This window comes from Meleagris gallopavo, chromosome 24 (assembly GCF_000146605.3).
Source record: "Meleagris gallopavo isolate NT-WF06-2002-E0010 breed Aviagen turkey brand Nicholas breeding stock chromosome 24, Turkey_5.1, whole genome shotgun sequence".
In the NCBI taxonomy this organism is placed as follows: Eukaryota; Metazoa; Chordata; class Aves; order Galliformes; family Phasianidae; genus Meleagris; species Meleagris gallopavo.
Genome location: NC_015034.2, coordinates 1,213,526 through 1,233,625, shown reverse-complemented (window position 1 = coordinate 1,233,625; position 20,100 = coordinate 1,213,526). Strand labels below are relative to the sequence as shown.

Genomic DNA, 20,100 nt, shown 5'->3' with positions numbered 1-20,100 from the left:
GATCACAGAAGCTTGAAGGCTGCTCTCAGTAGCCGAGTCACGATGCAGAAGTGAAGCCTGTTTGTGCAAACTGTACAGCTGGCTGTGATGTTTTATTTTCATCTGTTTGCCTGTGTGTCAACAGCCCTTAAAAAAACAATGCTGTGGGCAATGCAAAAATTCAAGTGTGTTTGTATAGGCATGGGATTTGCTAGAAGCTGGAAACATAAGGAAAACTTCAGCGAAAGCTACAGCTTTTCACTACTATTTTATTCTTTGATGGAGTGTAGAAAGTAAACATTTCCTAGCCTGCCTTAGGAAATCATATTTTATTTTGCTGCCAAAGCAAAGAAACTGACCACTATGAAATAGGGATCATAATATGCAACAGGAATTACTATTACTACTACTAATATTGCGTCTTTCTGCAATTCTGCGTTCAGATAAAACGTCTCCTGTAGGAATGTCTAGAAGAGAGGCCTTGACTCAATGAGTCCTGCTTCTGCACCGAGTGGACAAACTCTTGCAGCCTCCATCTTGCCTCTCTTACGTGCTTCATTCACTGCAGTAAAATGTGCTGCATAGCCCTGCTTCTGAGTGAGAACCTGCTGAGCTCTAACCATCAAGAATGGAGCCAGCGTTGTTAGGGTTAGACTTGGGCTGGGTTAGATGTGGGTTAGGGTTATGATTGGGGTTATAATTAAGGTAGTTTTAACATTGGGGTCCAGTCTGAGCACTGATGTTGGAGTTAGGATTAGGGTTATTGTGCTCCACTGCTACCATCCATGTGAATAAATCTCCTAGCAGCCAAGATTGAACAGGGCTCACAGCTGATGCTTCTTTCAGGCAGATACCACATTCTCTTTGGTTTTTGTCTCTTTGTGGCTTTTCCTCTTTCCATTGGCACCTTAAATGGAATTATAGCTCATAAACAAAAGACCAAGCAAAACAGACCGGTTCAACTATTTGTTAGATTGCTAAACAACTTGGCTAAACTCTCCTTTCTTGCTCCTTTCCATCCTATTTGTCAGTGGTGTGCCAGTTAGGCACTGAACACTGTTTCTAATCTTCCTTCTATGCTGCCCATTTAATGCTCCCTGGGAAGATAAGTGAGTGCACTATACAGTTATGAAGTTGTTTTTCTTCGTTGTAGACCCTGGTTTTGTACTTCAAACAGGTAGGCAAGATTGTGATGTATTATTCTCCTGTTTTAACATGGTGCCATGGAAAGGACTCCTCCATCCTGCAGCATATAAAGATGAGATTATGATTTGAATTTATGATAGGGTTTAAATCTGCCAAGATTTCAAACAAAATTAAAATTTTAACTGGAAATTTTTAGGAAATCTGACAATATTTGCTGACTGCTCTCATTTAATATATATGTAAGCATATCTAGAGAAGACTCTAGAGATGGTTCTAACTACCGCTGGAAGAAAGCTTCTCAATACAATGACACACTTCTGGAAGCTGCTGATTCAGCAGAATTAAACTGTTCTGTAGGAATGTGTGGTTTCCAGCCAAAAGTAAAAGAAACCAGCCTGTCTACCTGGTTTTCTGCCAACCTGCTTGATCTCCGGTCAGCTGGCAGATGGGCTGGGATGTTCCTTAGGATCCCCATCTCTCTGGTGACTAGGGAGATAGTACAAAGTTCTAAGTCTACAAAAGAACATTGGCTGATGTTCATCTTTCCGAGGCAAACTCCAATTGTTACTTTTTTTTCACTCTGATTTAAAAGCTGTAGAAGAGGCAGGAAGGTTTAATTTACGTTCAGACAATTCTGCCTTGAAGTTGTGAGATTTTCCATAACATACAGTTTTCTTCACCCAGCTGTTTCCAGTCACGATTTATTGCATTGGACTTGTTGGTCCTTATTAGTCTCTTCCAACCTGAAATATGATGTGATTCTACATCCAGGCCTCCTATACAGGGGGGCTGTGATGATTTGCTCTGTACATTCAGAAAGCTTTGGGTCTTCAGTTCTGTTGTGACTCAGATGTGCGGCATGGGGACTTCAGGAGCACCAGTGGCTGCAGGAATGGGGAGGATGTTGCCTACAGAATGGGGATGGCAAACAGTGCTGGGCTTCTGATGCCTTGTGCCCTGCTGCAGGCCATCACAAATGAGGAAAAACATTATTTATACATATATTTTATATATATATTTATAACTAAGCTGTCTCTAAGTATTGTGTTACTGATCTGGTAATAAATCTCTGTATCTCTCGTTTTTTCTTTTTTTTCCCTCCCAGATGAGAAGCCTTTTGTTGTGGAAGATACCTATTTACTCTGCCCAGCACCTGTACTACGAGAAGTTGGCATGTATGTTTTTCCTATATACTCTAATCCTTTCTTTGCCTATGGGAAAATGACAGCCTCATCTCACTATACTCCGTTGTTCTTAGGTGCAGCTAGTTCTAACGTTGTCTTTTATGTTTCACCTTTGAGGAACTCATAGCTTCTAGAACATAATTTTTTAGGTTAAAGCAGAGCATTGTTAGCTATCATTGGTTGGAGTTTATCAGGTATGGCACATCTGAGTGCAAAAAAACTGGCTACAGTATATTTGCATTGCTAGTGTCAATAGATTTAGATGCACTCTTTGAAACTATCTCAACTCAGGGTGGTTTATTAATAGTTATGTGACAAGACTTTTGTCCCCTGTTTGGCATTTCCATGAAAAGGACTTCTGTGCATCAACAGACATTTCTCTCTCTTCCATATAAGCACAGAGAGGGAGAGTCAGTAGGAGAGTCAGTTATTCTCTCAATGACAGGAAAACATTCCTGCCTCAAATGGGAAAAGTTTTGCTGCTGATCCTAAAGTCCAAGTTCCAGCGGATGTTGTCTAGAAGAGGATTGTGGACAGACAGCTCTGACTTATTTATTTGGTGTTTTTTCAGGGAGGCAGCTCTTCAAGTTAGTATGAACGATGGTCTAAGCTTCATCTCCAGCTCTGTCATCATCTCCAGCACACACTGTGTAAGTTCTCATTCACCTACTTGAAATGATTCAGTAGGATGGTGGCATTTAACGACAGACCTGTTTGGTACACTGGTATTAATGCTCCCAGTTTAGTCACCCTGATGCGTGAAGATCTTGTTTAATTCTTTTCAAGGTGAGCCTGTAAGCACAGAGATGTAGCATTTTCTGTGCCATAATACAACAAAGCTCTTGTGCCTTCAGTAATTGTCTTGGCCCTTATATCTACATGCACAGATCAGATTAGAACTAGCAGCCCAGGTCTGGAGATGTCTATGCCTTCTTGCCCAGTGGACAGTGATCAAGAGGCGTTTCTTGTGGCTTTTTCTGCTAGTCTGCGCCAACAGTGATGCTGCCAATGGTGACACAACACACAGGAGTTGTTAACTGCACTCTTTGTCTGAAGGCCATTATGTACTTTGATGACAAAACCTTTCTGTGCAACATTTAAATAATTTAGAAAATGTTAAGATGGAGCAAGGAGTTGGACTAAATATCCTTATGGGTCCCTTCCAACTTGACTCTCAGATACAGATATTTAAAGAGCAGGGCAGATGGAGTGTAAGCATCTGTATCTAGTATGCTTTTTTATCACTGCAGACGCCATGAAGACAACCTAAAATTTTTGCTAAGAAAGTCGGTCCAGTTTCTCATAAGTTTAATATTAAATTATATTTTACTAGTAGAGGTCTTGATCTTTATTTAATATTTAAGTCTCCTAGGAACAAGACTGCAAAATAAATAGCAGTTTTATCAAACAGTGAATGCTCTAAGAGAAAGAAAACATTTTCCATCTGAGGCAAATAGGTCACTTCTTGGCAAGGAACACGGGATCAAGGCCTTTGCCTTGAATGCATCACTGCTTCAGTGCTGTAATTCAGCAAGCCTTGATTCCTGAGACTGCCAGAGTACTCAGTGCTCCTGTGCTCACGTTGTGTTTTCCAATGCCAACTGCTGGAAATGGGATACTGGGAATTTTTGCCTTGCCCAGCACAATCATTTTTGTGAGGTTTCCAAGGCAAAAAGTGCTTTTTTTTCCTAATTACACCACCTTCGTATACAAATAGTGATCATGTGGCAAACATAATGTTCTTGAGAATTTGTCCCTTTTAAGAAATGACAGTTTTGTGTCTCTTGAATGCAGCAATACACATCCCTCTCTAGCAGAAACTCACTCTCTTTGGGAACAGACAGCTTTAGCTTGAACCCATACTGCCTAACTGAAGTCATTATTTGCATTTTTTCCACTTGAGGTGTAAAATCTGCTACAGCATTTCAATGTGGAGAAAATGAGAGCAGGTTTGGAATGAAGGCATATGTAATGACTGATTTAATCTCCTTCCTGCTCTGCTGAGAAAGAATGAAAGACATTCTGTTTTCCAGCACTAAGTGACACCACTTGTCAAGACTCTCAGCATCACGTTAGACCTCACTGGTGAATACTGTTGGGGGTTTGGGGGTTTTTTGGTTGCTTTTCTTATTCTAAAGGATACACAGATACAGCTGAAGCAGCCTCACAGCTTCTACATGTTCTTTTGAATCTGGGTATACAAACCTGCAGATGAAATCCTATACGTGGGTAGGACTGGAGCATGCGTTGTCTCAGATCCCCAAGTGGTGATGTGCAGAAAGAAGCACGTACTCCACTGGGATGGAACCGGGAGGCCTGCATCCTGCTCGCTTTTGCAAGGTGCTTACGGCAGCAAAGGCCTGTATGTCCTCTTGCTGGAGGAATGCAGTGATTTCTGTTTATTTGTCAAAAATTGGGCCAGACACAAGAGCTGTTGTGGTTGGGCAATGCGTTTGTTGTATTAACTTATGGAATGCAGCTGAAACCCTCTCTAGCTTAGGCAGCGTGATACTGGCTGCAATGAATGAAGCCAGCTTGTGTGCTCACTGTGGATGGCCAATACTATTTTTTATTCAAAGATTTTGCTCACCCAACACCCCAGACCGAAGGATGACTGTCTGGCTTTTGGTAAAGCTGCTACGAGTGGAAGGTTGGTTTTATTTCAAAAGCAAAAGGGTAACACTGTATAAATCAGGGGGTGCAGGCAGGAGTTTAGTCCTGCCCTCTGCTAACATATGTATTAAACTAAGATGGGGTTGTCCTGAGTGTAATTTAGGGTGGTATTTGGCCTGAGCTGTGAGACCACTGGCAACTGCCCCACCAGAGCAAGGGAATGGCTGGAATGAGAGCATTCTTAAGGCTGGAGACAGTGTGCTGTTTATGTGCTTAGCTGGGGGATGAGATGCCAGCATCTCCAATATGACAAAACTCAGCTGGCTGGAAGGATTTGATGAATTTGTCTCTTTGCTTGCTTGTCCTGGAGAGTTATGAATTTATTTCTCTGAAGTTGGTTTTTCAATATTTACACCTCTTAAAGAATATTTTTATTCAATTTTTAAGCTCCCTGTGGGGGGAAGGAATCTCCTTTGCAAATAATGAGAAAAGAGGCAGCATTGTTATTGCATTACCAATGCAGAAGAGAGCAAAATCCTGCAGGGACATCCAGATGACCTCTGAAGTTGGCGAAGAAGGAGCTAAAAGGCAGCCCTGAGTACTGAAGCCTGCAGAGGTTGGGCACACGGAGGAGCAGGGCATTGCTTCTTAAGACGTGACTTCAAGGCTTACAGCGTCGTGCTGGGCTTGTTCCCCTCTGTTCTTTTGGACAAAATCATCTCTACTTTGTAGAACCCCATACAGATTAAAAGCCTTTTCTCTTTCCAACTCTTGGACCAGTTGTTGACTGCTTGGACTGATATCAGAAGACTGCCCTTGAAGGCATTTAGGAGGCCTATGGAAGTATCCTGGGCATCTTTTTTGCAAGTGTGTCTTCCAGTTCTGAGTTTCCAGGAACTATTCTAATTGCAAATAACATTTAGGTCGCCATTTTTGCGTCCATCACTTGATTCAGTGTGGACAGAGCCCTCTTCTAGGGAGCAGGACACTCCCTTCCTGGCTATTCTGCTGAATGTTTTCTTCATCCAGCAAAGTCTGGTCTGTGTGCTTTGCAGGTGCATGAATTGTTCTTGATCACTGCTCTCAAGGTCCTCGTGCTGTGTGCTAATAGAAGCCAGAAGCATCTGGTGATTGAATGAAGCTATCAGTGCTGCAGGAAGTGCTTCAGAAACAATTTGTCAGGCTTAGATGTGACATTACAGTGCATAAATCCTGTATTTCCATAGAGTGTGAAGGACTGAGTTCTTCTTTTTCTGTTTCCTCACACCTTTTAAGATTAGAATTCTTTTTACTGCATTTATGAAAGAGACACTGATTTGGAAAGTAAAGGTTAATGTCATTTCCAGTCCCAGTCTGTAAACTGACAGCTTACACTGATGCTCCAGGTGTTTTCACATGGTTGCGCGCTTTCTATCTTTTACCTTACAGACTAGAATATTCTCATTGGATGGCATATAATCAATGGTGAGAGGTCCAAAGTAGTTTTGTTCTCCTGTTGGCATCAGTGGACCTTAGATATAGACTATAGCTTACTCTCTGCTGAGCAGATCAACCTCCATCTTGCAGCACCAAGGCATAGAGCCTGGAATGCAATGGGAGCCAAGCACCTTCAGCCCACCAATGGGAATTATAATGTGTATATGTCTATTTCTCAGCTGTTAGTCTCAGCACACCAGCTTGCAGTTTCACATGCAAACTTGCCCTGCATCAGACTTCAGTGCTGTGAGTGTTACTTTCATGTGTTTGCGTGCTGCGCTGAGCAGATAATGACTGGTGGAGTTGAGAAACCCTTAAAAGGGATTTGCTCCTCTTCCCAAGTTTTCTGAAGAACTGAAAGAGGGAGAAAGTATTAGATATTGCTTTCATAATGGGCACACATGCAGATGTGCACAGAGCAGGCTGCACACCAAGCACTGTCGGGAGATGTGCAATAGAGGAAGTAATTAACAAGGCAGCGTTCACAGGCAGGAAGTCAGTCCTACTCCACTGCTGCCAAGTTCTTCAGTGCAGAGAGCGCATCTTGGAGAGAAGCCAGGATGGGAATTAAAATAAGCCTTTGTTCATTTTCTAAAAGGCTCCCAGAAGAGCAAAAACCATTAATGACCTCTTGCACTAGCGGCTCTCAAAACTGGAAGGGAGGTGAAAAATGCAGGGCTGGAGTGACCGTGTAAAGTAGATCTCCTAGGCTGTTCCAATGCCTCACCTGTACCACCTAGTGAGAAACACATGATGCTTCTCTGCAAGGAGAGATAATGAATCACAGAATCGTTTGAATAGGAAGGGACCTCTAAAGGTCATCTAGGCCAGCTCCCCTGCAATGAACTGGACATCTACAGTAAGATCAGGGTTCTCAGAGCCCCATCCAGCCTGACCTTGCGTGTCTCCATGTCATCCATTCTCCATCCAATGGAGGCACCACACCTGGGATGCAAGAACATTTCTGTTGCAGGATTTTAATCTGCCGTTGACCAGAAGTAGTTGTTTGCCATGTGTATGCAGTTCACAATGGATGTCCTCTCATGTCACACTCAGGAGAGCTAGGGTAATCATGCTTGTAAAGAGGAGCCTTTCAGGTGAAGAGTGATATGTTGGGTCAGGGTATTTTGTGGGGAGAGGTTGCACTTGGGAGGCCTGTGCAATACCTAAACTGGGCTTACTCCTGTCCAGTGCTAGTAGATATCAACCTTGCCTTTCCTGAAAGGCTGGTGTTGCAAACCTGCACCCACCATTGTGGGAAGGAATGGTCTCCGATCCCACATTTCCAATTGCAAGGATAGATGAGACATTGAAGCAAACTGGAAAAAAGAATTGGATCTAATCACTTCAATGGGTGTTGTTTTTGACAAAAGGGTATGAGTACTGACACACCTTTCTCTATCTTTGTATCCCATTTTTTTCTTGTTTTCCTGTGGCTGTCTGAAAAAGACTGGAGGAATTTGTACGTTTAGTTAAACAACAGTGGATGGATTTTGTCTTTAAATATGGAGAATGAGAAGGTCAGAAATTCTGTAGGCCTGTAGTAAAATCTGATGACTCCCTGCAGTGAGGGGTTTTTTATTCAGAAGGAATGTGATGCAGTGCTAACGCAGTTTTCTCAATTGTGACTTTGTTCTGGGCTGCACAGCTAAGGCTCTGCTAGTTATCACTGTTCCTGAGTCTGCAGGCAATTAAAGTGCATTTACTATTGTATCAATAGAGGCTTTATGAAACTGCAGAGCAAATTTAATGAGCCCTTTCCTAGGCCCTTGACCTGTGTATTATTAGTTGAGGTATTGCTCTGTGGGAACTCCAGGGCACATGTTTTCGGGTCTGTTTCTAAAATAAATTACTCTTAGTTGTTTTGTGCTGCAAATATAGTAGGCAGTGAATGGTTTTACCTCTCAGGTCACTAAGGTTTAAATCTGCAGAAATTGTTTCACTCCAATATTGTTGCATGGGCTGTTTTATAACACCTTTAAGTAAGATAGGCATTTTAAAAGAGCATGCTCTTAAGATTTGGAAAATAGGAGACTTCCAAAAGAGACCAATACTTTGGGAGTGGAGGAGGAATCACAGATTGGACATCTGGAAAAACCCTTCTCCACAGGACTTCTCTCAAGTTCTTCTCCCATCTGCACTCATATCTGGGATTGCCCTCACCCAAGTGTAAACTTTGCCCTTGGTCCTGTAGAACTTCATTAATTTCTTTTGGGCCCATTCTCAAGCTTGTCCAGGCCCCTTTAGATGGCATCCTTTCCTTCCAGGCTATCAAATGTGATTCCAATTTAAATGAAATTTCAGCAGGAAACTTCTCTCATATATCTTGTTGTGTGGGTTCAGGCCACGTTGGTGTTTGCTTAACCTTGCTGAACTCATGGCAGGCTGCCATGAGGCAGCCCATGAGGAGCATCACTGGTTAACCCTCGGGGAAGGGTATGTAAGAGTGTTACCTCGAGAAGGTGCTGCTTAGATTTCATGTATTTTTTCTTTTTTTATGAAGTTGCTTACGTGCTACAAATCTCAGATGCAGAGGCAAGGCATTCCAGAGCTGTAGCATGCTGTTTTCCTTCCTTTCCTGCCTTGCAAAGAAGTAAACCCAAACAGAGCCATAAATGGCTGTTGTTATGACAAAATGTAATTCCACAGAATTTTGTCTATTATTCCAGTTACTATTCGCCTCCCAAAATGAATTTAGCATTCTTCTATTGAGGGCTGCCTTCAGGCACAAATGGAAACCAAAATAACTGCTTAGGTTTCACCTTGAAGACTTTGCTTTTTAGCTCTGAGTGTCGAGGAACAAGAGAGGGCTTTTTCAGAATAGGAGCTCCTCAGTCAAAATGGGAAGACCTCCAACTAGGTAGATGCCCATCATATGAAGGGTATTTGGTTGAACTGAGGAGAAATTCACCTGTCCCACTGTACTATTTATAATGCCAACTCCCAGATGCAGTGCCTTACATTGCAAGACTGGGAAATCTTGATTTTTACCCTTAGTTCTGCCCTATCTGTCTTCCAGTGGTCTTGCTAACACTTCTGTTTATCTGGAAACTTGTGGGTATTTCTTCTGAAGGAAAAATTGAGTGTGTTTTCCTAAGTATAAACACTGCAGTTGGGGATTAAAGAAATGTTTTCTCTGACCAAAGATCTTCCCTTGTAGCAGAGGGAGCAATAATCCTTCTCTCCATGTGTGAACCCTTCAGGACAACGGCTGCCTTTTGCTCTGGTTTTGTGAAGCATGTGGTAAAGTGAGGCTTCACTGGTGTTTATATCGTGCTGTAAAGCAAATAACCAAGGGTGCTGGAAGAATCTTTCATAAAAGGGCTCTCATCTTCTTTCAGCTATGAAAGTAAAGGAGGAAAATAGATCACTGCCAAAGGATCTCTCATTTCACAGCACAGGAAAGTTAGAAAAGTAGATCTGACAATACATAGACTGGCTGACCCAGAACAGGTGTTTCTTGCTCACATCTCCTCCTAAGCTTGGCTCGCACTCATGTAACTGCACACAGACCGTGATCAAAGAGGTTAGCATTACAGAATAGTGCATTCAGTGAGAGTCCATTTCCTTTTGGAATTTAGACCAGATTATAGTACTAAAAATAATAATAATAATGAAGTCTCTATGTGTGTGTGATGATAAGTATCCATTTTTGTTGCAGTGATGGGTGCATTCCCAAGAGAGTCAGGTTTGATTGTATTCTAGATAGAAATAGTGAATGTTCCCTTCACAATAAAAGTTGCCTGAATCTGATGGGCAAAGGCCAGGTCATCCTTTGTCCTCCCCCTCCTCTGTTAAACTTGTTTCTCCTTTCTCTCTTGTGAGAAAATCTCTGCCAGAATTTGGATGCTCATTCGAAAACTGTAGTCAAGGTTGCTGTAAAGCCTGTTAGCAGCACTTGGCTCTTTTCCTGTTAGCACCCTTTGACATGCTTTCAGCATGTCACTGCTCTTCCATGGAGAAAACATAAAAAGATTGTAGCTTTTAATGTATACGATGCAGGACTGGAATAGAGATGTGCACATCTCCTGGGATTTAGCAGTAATAAGTGTTAAAGTTACTGTGAGCCATGTTGAAGGCAGCCTCGGTGAGGTGGCTGCCTCACGTTGCTCCCAGGTAGCAGAACAGATCTCACACTGCATTCTCAGCACCGGAGCAGTAATGCTGCCAGCTTTCCAGCCTGCCCAGTGTGAGAATGGCTGGAAAGGTTCCAAGATGCTCTGCTGCACAGCATGAGATCAATGGTCCTGGAGCAGTTAGTTGGTAAACAAACATCACATCTGTGATCCTACTTTCTGATGCGGTCAGTAGGAGTTAGAACAAACTCCTTTTACTGAGCTTCACAGTCTGCAAAAGCCAAGTGCTTGATGCATGTATTCAACAGAAGTCCATCCTTCTTAGGCGCACCATGGAGTCAGCACATTTAAACACATGCTTCAAGTTAAATCCATTTACTGTTGTGGTAACAAGCATGCACACTAACCGCTGCCCTCTCCCCATAAATCAATGGTGCATTAGTTCATCAACAACAGTACATGAGCACATTTGTTAGATGCACCTAGTACTTCATTCATCACTCCTGTACATTAGTAGTCAAACCTTTCAGGAGTACACTTTGATGTTGCTAATCTGTGTTCCAATTCTGGAATATCTACTGTATGCTGCAGACGCTGGTGCAGTAAAGTGAGAAACTATGAAATAAAATCTGAAACAAAAATAATTAGGATTCAAACAAAACCAAATTCCCATCTGATGCATAGTAGCTTTTTTTGTTTGTTTGAAATCCTCAGACCTAAGCTGTTGAAAAGTCAATGAGGAGATTTATGTGTTTCTCTTAGAAACACATAATAAACACACTGGATGCCTGAGATGAAAGAGGGTCTCAGAATCACTGATTCTGTCTTAGCTTTGTCTGTCTGCATGACTGCGTTCCTGCTTCCTGAAGCAAAATTTTAGGAACTTGATCTTGGGCAGCAACATTGGTAGGCAACAGGAGAGGTGAAGATGAGTCATTTCCCTGCAGCCATCATCCCTGTTTGCTGACTCTTGAAGGAATGTGCATGCACGTAATCATGACCTTTTTCTCTTAAATATGATCTTCCCTGGGTTTGTGTGTACCCTAGAGGAATGTCTTGCTTTTGAACACAGCACATAGCTGAATTTTTGTGGATAGACTTAAGGAAATACCCTGTGCCATGTTCTGGGTCAGATGTTGCCATCCCTCACCGACTGGGGGTACCTGCAGACCAAGACATGGGCCAGGTTCCTTTCTCGTGACAAAAGAATGCCCCCCAGGCACAGTTTGGCTCCTCAAAGCCCAACACTAATTTCTAAGTAAAAGAAAAAAATATATATGTGTGTACATATGTGCACATCCATGTCTGAGGAAATGCCTCAAATCTCCCATTTCATACTTCTTGATATCTTTATATTTTACAATATCATCCAGAGGTGGTTGTCCATTGGTCTTCAACTGCCAGCAACACTTCCAGCATTTTCTTGGACTTGGATTCTTTGTCACAGAAAAGACAGCTTCGAGGCACCAATGCCTTGCTTTCCCTACTATCTCATTTGTTTTGAAGTCTACATGGCCAAGGTTTCACATGTCAAATGTGCAGCATGTCAAAATGTCATTTAAAGATCCTGGTCACTTTCATGTAGGGTGTTTCTTGATACAATAGCAAGGCATTTAAAACACTGGCTCCAACCATCATCTAGGTCTTCAGCAGCTGTCTGGAAGCAAGTTGCTAATGTTTTGTGTTTAGTTTACAGTTGGCAGAAGTGGTAACAGTACCTTAGCTCAATTTTTCACATGTGGTGGAATTGTAGGTTATTGATCCTGCCATAGGCGCAGGATCTCGGTATAGCAGTCAAAATTAATCCCAATGGGAAAGTAGCACTGATTTCAGATAACTGTATACTTAGGGGCTACCATGCTTCATTTCTGTAGATACTTTACAGGAATTCCAATAGTTAAGTTAAAGTTATTAAGTTAAAATTGTTTGTCTTCAAAATGAAAGCTATTTTCATCGTCTGAGTTGACAGCCTTTGTTCAGTATGTGTGTCAAACACAGCTCATTGAATTATTGTGTCAGTCTTCCGAATTTTCATTTAAAAATAATGGAGTGGAAACAGATATTTCAAAAGTCTTCACCAGCCCTGCTTTAAGGCAGGGAGAAAGACTCAAAAATGTCAGTGGAACTTTTGCAAACTGCTCTAGCAGGCGTATTTTCCTTCTTGTTTATTATTCTGCTTGGGTAGTTGCACTTTCCATCTAAGCAAAGTTCAGGCTCTATGAAACTATGGATGCTACATAGAATGATAACTAAATTATAGGGGAAACTGACAATAGAAAGGTAAAACAAAGCAAAAGCAATGTTTGGGTCACTTTGGCAATTATGGTAGGTTTTATTATGTATGTATACATTGTCCTGGCCTGTCCAGACTATTTTCATCTTTGTTCAAATATAAGAGAAGGAATTAATACCAACCCCACATTTTTGTGTGCGTGTCTGGTTTTGATATCGGAAGGCAGCTCATTCCTGCAGGCTTGTCATGCAGTGCTGCCTTTGGTGAGAGGCATTACCTGAGTGAGAAATGTAAGTTTTGGCACATGAAACACTTTCAGCTCCTCTGGACTGTTTCACTGCTGAGAGATGCAGAATACCAGCTGGCCACATCAGCTGCCTTGCAGAGATCCAGATGTGGTAGAGTAATGTAAACTGCTCTTTCCAGTACAAACAAATTCTATTAAAAACTGGTTAAAAGACCAGTTTAATTTGCCTTGTATTTTTGCAAATTGCTTTTTAATTATTCTTAATGACAAAATTTATTTCAATATAGGCACAAAAGAGGCAGGCAACCATTAGACATAAAAAAACCTTCCTTCTTTCCTCTATCATTTGATAGCAACAAAGAGTCAGGATCGCATATTCTAAAGTGCTTAACATCAGCACGTTCCACTTTGTGGATGATGGATGTTATTTTATGCCATCTGTCTAAAGGAACAACACCAAAATGTACAGCTCTGTCTCCTCAAATGAGTTTTATTTTGTGTCAGGATCCAGTTTCCATTTCCAGAGATGTCTTGGGTGAATTCTCCTGTGCAGACTACATCTCTTTTATTTCCATGTGTCAAAGATCAGATTGTCTTGATCCAAGATGTCCAGAAATGTCTTCTGCACTAGAAGAAGGTTTGGAAAATGCTTTTAACCTTGATTGTTTTTCCATTATTCTTGCCATTTTGGTATGATGGGAGATCATCTGGCCGTTGAATTAGAGTGACTTAAGTAGGCACCCAATTTTCCCATCCTGCAGGTCAGTCTGCTCTTGAATGTGTCCTTAGCCTGGCTTGGTGATCCTGACATTTGGGTGGGGTTTTTATGTGCCTGGCTCTTACATCAAGAACGTCTCAAACAGGCTTAAGTCAGGGATGCCTGCTTGCTTATCTCAGAGTAGGGTGATAATGGAGAGACGCAGTATAGGGAAGCTGGCATGCCTTAGAGAGCTGAGAACATCTGGTTTGGGTTAAATTGACAAGAAATAATGCACATTTGGTTTCAGCTGCTATATTGAGATGCCTTGTGTAGCAGTTTGGATTAATAGATAGCAAAGAATTGCAAATGCCTTTTTAAATGGGGAAAACGTAAAGGACCATCTTCCTGGCTGCCATGGCCCACTGCTGTCTCTTGTTGAACCTGCTGTCACCAGCACCCCCAGGTCTCTTCCTGCTCAGGCTCTCCAGCCACTCATCTCCTCCAGGCTGTGCCTATGTCTGCATTATGCCATCCCAGCTGCACCACCTGGCATTTTCCTTTGCTGCATTTCAGGCCGTTGCTGATTGCCCGGTGCTCCAGTCTATCTATCCAGATCCCTCTGCAAGGCCTCTCTTCCCTGCAGGGACTGAACGGAACCTCCAGTTTAGCACCATCAGTAAATGTGCTAAGGATGCATTCCAGTCCTGCAGCCAGACCATTGATAAAACCATTGAACAAGACTGGCCCTAGAACTGACCTTTGGAGAATACCACTGGTGACTATCTGCTTGATGTAGCTCCATTCCCTACATTGCTCCGAGCTCTGTTCATCACCTAGCGTAGGGTGAACCAGTTTGTTTCACAGTCAGGCAATTTCTCCAGAAGGATGTCGTGAGGGATGGTATCAAAGGCCTTACTGAAATCCAGACAGATTACATCCCCTGCCTTACTTTCATCCACTGCTTTTCCTTAATCCACCAAGCAGGTGACCTTATCATAGAGGGAGACCAAATTATTAAGGCAGGACTTTTCCTTGATGAGCCCATGTTAACAATGGCTTATAACAGCTTTGTTCTTTAACGACCTTTCATTATCCCCCAGGATAATCTTCTCCAGAACTTTTCCAGGCATGAGGTTAAACCAACAGGTCTGTAGTGTTTTGAGTCTTCTCTCATGCCCTATTTGTAATTCTGGGTATATCCAGCTCATCACAGACCTTCTTTGGTAAACTGTTGAGAGTGGTTATTAGCTGCAACATCTGCTAATACCTTCAGTACTCAGGGATGAATCCTATCAGGCCTCATGGACTCATGACCAACTGATAAAACAGATTCCTTACAATTTGGTGACCACAAATGGAAAGTCACTTCTCCCCTCATCATGGCCCTCCAACTCAGATGACTGGACAACTCAAGATTATAGAATCATAGAACGGCTTGGGCTGGAAAAGACCTCAAGGACCATCAAGCTCGAACCATTAATATTAAAAACTGAAGCAAAACTCTATGTTTTCCTCATCCTATCTTGTTAGGTGAATTCCTTCACCAAGCATCAGTTCAATGTTTTCTTTAAACCTCGTCTTGCTGTTGACATACTTTAAAAAGCCTTTTCTGTTGTTGCCTAACTCCATGCTGGCCAGTGTCATCCCATGTTTGAGCTTTGGCTTTTCTTGTTTTCTCCTACAGGTGCAAACTGCAGCTCTCCTAAGAGTTTTCTGTTTGGATTAAATTAGAATTCTGGCATTACTTTCATGTTTGTGCAAAAGGGAAGAATAGAATCAAAGAATCATAGAATCATTTGAGTTGGAGGGGATCTTTAAGGCCATCTAGTCCCACTCCCCTGCAATAAACAGGGACACACATGGCTCAGTTTGCTGTAGACAGTCACAAATAGTCACAAAAAAAGGAGAATGCTTGAAATTGTAAGGAAACATTGCGTTGTGAGCGGTGATGCTTTAAAAATGCATACATTTCTGGGAGAACCAAGGCAAAACTTCCCACAACTCCAGGAGGTGAATAAGATGTCTCAGCTTCTTTGTAGTAACCAAGGATGGGGAAGGTGCCCCACTTAGATGTATGAGGGAGGAAAACTCTGTTTTCTGCTGGTGGTACTCACATGCTCTCTGTGTTTCTCTTCCAGTCAGATGGGACCATCCTGGCTATAGCTCTGTTGATTCTCTTCCTGCTGCTGGCGCTGGCTCTCCTCTGGTGGTTCTGGCCTCTTTGCTGCACAGTGGTAAGTCCTCCTCACCTGTTCTGCTTTCAGCCTGCTGTCAGCTCCATGGCATTTCTGTATGATGAAATGTTAAGTCTTACTTAAGGTAAAATGCAGGGCAGAAGTGATGGGTGGGAAGCAGCAGGTCAACATTGTCTGGATGGAACAAATGAACAGAACAAAATGTTCTCAAGAGTTAAAAAGCATAGTTACAGAGCTGATATCTGAAAAAGGCAGACAAAATGTGGAGAAAACAGGAGGTCAGGGGAGGTGAGGGGCAACTGGGGACTTGAGATAAGCTTTTCTCTCACTCATGACCCTGCTGTCTGACTGCAAGGACCTGTCATATCTCTGTACATCTCTGCTGATCGTGCCCTAGGGCTGTGTTTAATCAATGGATATACAGATGGTATAGATATATATCCAGGAGCTTGGCTAATAGAATTTATATTGGAGAAATAAGAGAAAGTCACTCACCCTGTCCTGAGCTCATGAGATGAACTCCTGATGGAGCGGATCTCCAGAGAGATCTTTCCCCACTGGCAGTCAGCTCTTAAATGGGTCTAGGAGAGGTGCAGCCAGGCTCCACCCCTTCCTGCAGCACAGGTAATTGCCTGCAGCTGTGCTCCCATGGCTGACTCATTGCTTGCCTCAGGTGATCAATCAAAGGTTCAGGCCATGATTCAGCAGCCCCATACAGGCTGCCTTTTCCAGTGGGAATGGGGGTGAAGTGTGCAGTTCATTGAATCTCAGCCTTTGCTTTGCATCTCATTTACACACCAAATACAGAGCAAGAACTACTGTCAGCAGAACTGGGCATTGGTTTTGGTGTCAGGCTGCATATAATGTTTCAAATGCAACTTTTAAGATTATCCAAACTGACTCAAGTTTCTAGTCACTAGCATTGTTCCTGACTGTAAATCTCTTACCCAGTTTTCTAAGATTACACCATGTTATAGTTTATCTCTTTGCAAGCTGTGGATCCACAGGCACTGCATGAGTTGGTCATATCTAAAGGGTCTTTGTGTGAAATGTGTTTCTCTATATAAAGCAAGGATGAAAAACTTGGAGGAAAAAGTCTTAATCATCTGTGTCTGTTTCTGGATGGATAAGTGAGGGGTAGAATGCTTCTTTTCACGGTAGTTTGGCACTTTTGTCCTGAGTAGAAAACCAGAAAGAAAAAATACTTATCTGGACTTATTGGAACAATAAAAAAACAGTTCTAAAAATGGACAAAGGATTAGCAGAGGGGTAGATTTCTGGAGTTGTTTGTCTAAACTAGATGGCCTGTTTCCAGCAAAGTCAGGCCAACTCCTTGGCACATCTGCATGGGAATTGATGGAGGTGAACCCATGTGTGTGGTTTGCACCAGGATTTAGTGGAGAACTGAGGTGACACAGAGGAGAGACTGTAAGTGAATTAGGGTTTTTTTGAAGGAGATCAGTGAGGCTGATAAGAAGGCATGAGTGAAAGCAGAAGGTGTGGAGTAGAGGGACTGTGGAAGTACATGCATTGAGAGGGCAGTGCAGGACTGCTCCAAGGGGACGATATGGGGACAGCAGTCATAGAACTGTGCCGCTTTAAGTGCATGTCAAACATCCCTTTACTTGCTGGAAAGGTTTTAATTCAGGAACCTGTGTGAGATCTCTTCATCTATCCAGGATGGCAGAGCAGTATCGGTAGCAAACCAGCAGCTAAGATCCCTCACAGTGCACCTCGCTGTGCATTTCAGTTCTGTAAAATGTAGAGACAAATCCACAGAGGAGCACCCAGCCTGCTTGGTTTAGGGTGGGGAGAAAGAGAGCAGAGCAGCACTGCTTATTTACTAGTTTGGCAATGGCTCATCAAGGAATACAATGTCAGAAGTACAGAGTGAATTAAGGGCAGAGGAACTGACTTGCACAACAGACAAGAAGCAGGCAAGCAATAACCTCTAATAATCAAACCACAGACCCAGAGACAGTGATGTGAATTCAAGCCTGGGGACATCTCAGAGATAATTGTGTGTCTGTACTGAGGGGAAAAAAATCCAACTTTTTTCTTATGAAGAGTAAATTTGAGTGACAAGCACATTTCTAAACCCTGAAACTCCCCTTGGCATGTGTTTTAATTAAATAGGGATCATTACTGTCCAGCAGTTCTGCAGGAAAGACACCAAGCCAGCTTCACCCTGGAGTAAAGGCACTGAAGTCAATAGACTTACTCTGGAGATTTATCTGGAACTCAGTATCTCCTTGGCATGCTCCCATAAAGAAATGCTGTTTCCAAGTGTATCCAAGTTTATTGGTCTCAGAAGTATTCTGGGATGAAGTCTGGAATTTACCAGTCATTTTACAGTAGATGCAATTGTTGCTTAGTGGATCAAAATAATAATTAGACCTTTGCTGTGCCTGGTATAGGCAAAATTTCCCTTGAAATCCACAGGGAAATGCAAAAGCATGGGATCCAGGTGCTAACTTTTGAAGAGATATCAAGGAAGTTTATTCAACTGCAGGCAACAAAGAAGGATATTCTGCAAGGTTACATCTCCAGCACTGTACACATTGAAAGAATGATGACAAATACAAAGACATCACGGCAGGATGACCCCACTTTTCCTGAGAAGAACACATCTGCAAAACAGAAGGTGCCAGATCCTGGCCCTGATGATGCTTTTGGGCTTTTGACTTTCCGTAGCTGTTTTTTTCCCCTTTCTCCTCTTTCCTGAATGTGGGGTAACCAGGAGAGATCAGAGCACTCATAGGAGAACTGTGTGTGCTACAGGTTCCTTAGGTGCCCAAAGGTGACACTGAGTTCCAGGCAGGAGGCCAACACAAGGTATAGTTTTGATATAGACACAATCCAAGTAAATGCAAATATTGTAAGGCAAATAATAAGCTTCCAAAATAGTCTTAAGGAGGCTTTTGGAGGATATTATTAGATTGGCTTAGAAATTAAATTGGTTAATTTGTTTTGGATGTATAGCAAAGACATAATACGTTTGTTGAAAGTCATATGCATGCTGGGACAGTTCCCATGCTCCTCCCATTTTGCACCTCTGTAGCAATTGCCTGCTCAGAATATATGCACTCTTGCTTATTTTTATACTGCAGCTTCTTAAACTACAGGGGTGTGGCTGGCATATAAACGAGGTGTTGGTATTCAAGCGCTGAACACCAGTCTTAGCTCTAAAGCTGCTTTCTGGAAGGAAGCATGGAAGAACCCAGCAATTTGTTTGGCTTTAAGTCTGTAGTGCAGCTGACCAAAAGTTTTGGAAACAAAAATCTGGATGGAGAAAATACAGAATATATATATATATTAAAAACACATGCAAATTGTGGCTAAACTGGAGGAAGAGAAGGGGAGGAAATACATATACACTACAGTAACCCTGGAGAGTAATAAGATTACATGGTGCACATTGGCGTGATGGAGGTTATTTGTAAGGGCCCACGTATTCTGATTCCCACCCACTCCCATGTGCACATGAGGCACCACTTTTCTGCACTTAAAATGATTTTGGGAGAAGAGAATGCAGATTCATGAATTGTATGAAACATTAGTGAGACAGACTGAGAGATAAAAACAAAAATTTGCAGGAAAATTGACTTTTAGACCCCACAGCCCCTGTCTTTGGTTCAGACCAAGCCAAGCACTCACCTGACATAACATGGTAGCTCCACCAAAGCTATTGGAGCCTAAACTGGTATCCACTCTTGCTGCCACAAGGGAGTGTCTTCATTTATGTCAATAAAATACAATTGGAGCCAAAAGGTTGAAGCCAAATTCTCCAAAGTGTCCCTCAGTTTTGGAGTTTCCAACCCAAAAGGTGTTCCAGGAGTTCAATATTTAGAGAGTGCTAAGAATTGCCTTCTGAAAGCTCTTTGCCTTGAGATGATAGGCATAGACTTCAGATTACCAAACCACTTTCCTTGTTAATGCATCTCTTTAAGGCCAGATCCAAAGGCCAATTATATTAATCCTAACTGCCTTCAGCACCTTTTGTTCCAGACCACAAAGAGACTCAGTGTAGAGGAGGCACTGTTGTTCTTTGCTCCAGTTGTGCATGGAAAGCAATTAACTCAGTAAAAGTTCTTTCTTCCTTTGTTTTTTTTCGTGGGCTCCTCTCACCTCTTCCAAAGAAAGTTCTCCTAAGCCCAGCTGAGGAGAAATAGCTCATTAGGACCGAGTCTTAACCAACCAATAATCTCGCGAGCAATCAGTGAGTGAGAGTAAGGGCTTCTGCAGATAGCT

At 42.4% G+C, this 20,100-nt stretch overlaps 1 protein-coding gene across 1 annotated transcript in view; it reads left to right on the top strand.

Annotated features, from left to right (window-relative positions):
- The first annotated feature begins 2,226 nt into the window (after window positions 1-2,226).
- The window catches only part of LOC100539575 (anthrax toxin receptor 1-like), a 36,961-nt gene continuing 19,087 nt past the window's right edge, over window positions 2,227-20,100 (top strand). Inside the window, exons 1-3 of the mRNA XM_010723095.3 lie at window positions 2,227-2,300; window positions 2,881-2,959; window positions 15,793-15,888. Coding sequence (XP_010721397.2) covers window positions 2,299-2,300; window positions 2,881-2,959; window positions 15,793-15,888 — 177 coding nt within the window. The 5' untranslated portion in view covers window positions 2,227-2,298. The remainder of the gene's footprint in view (window positions 2,301-2,880; window positions 2,960-15,792; window positions 15,889-20,100) is intronic.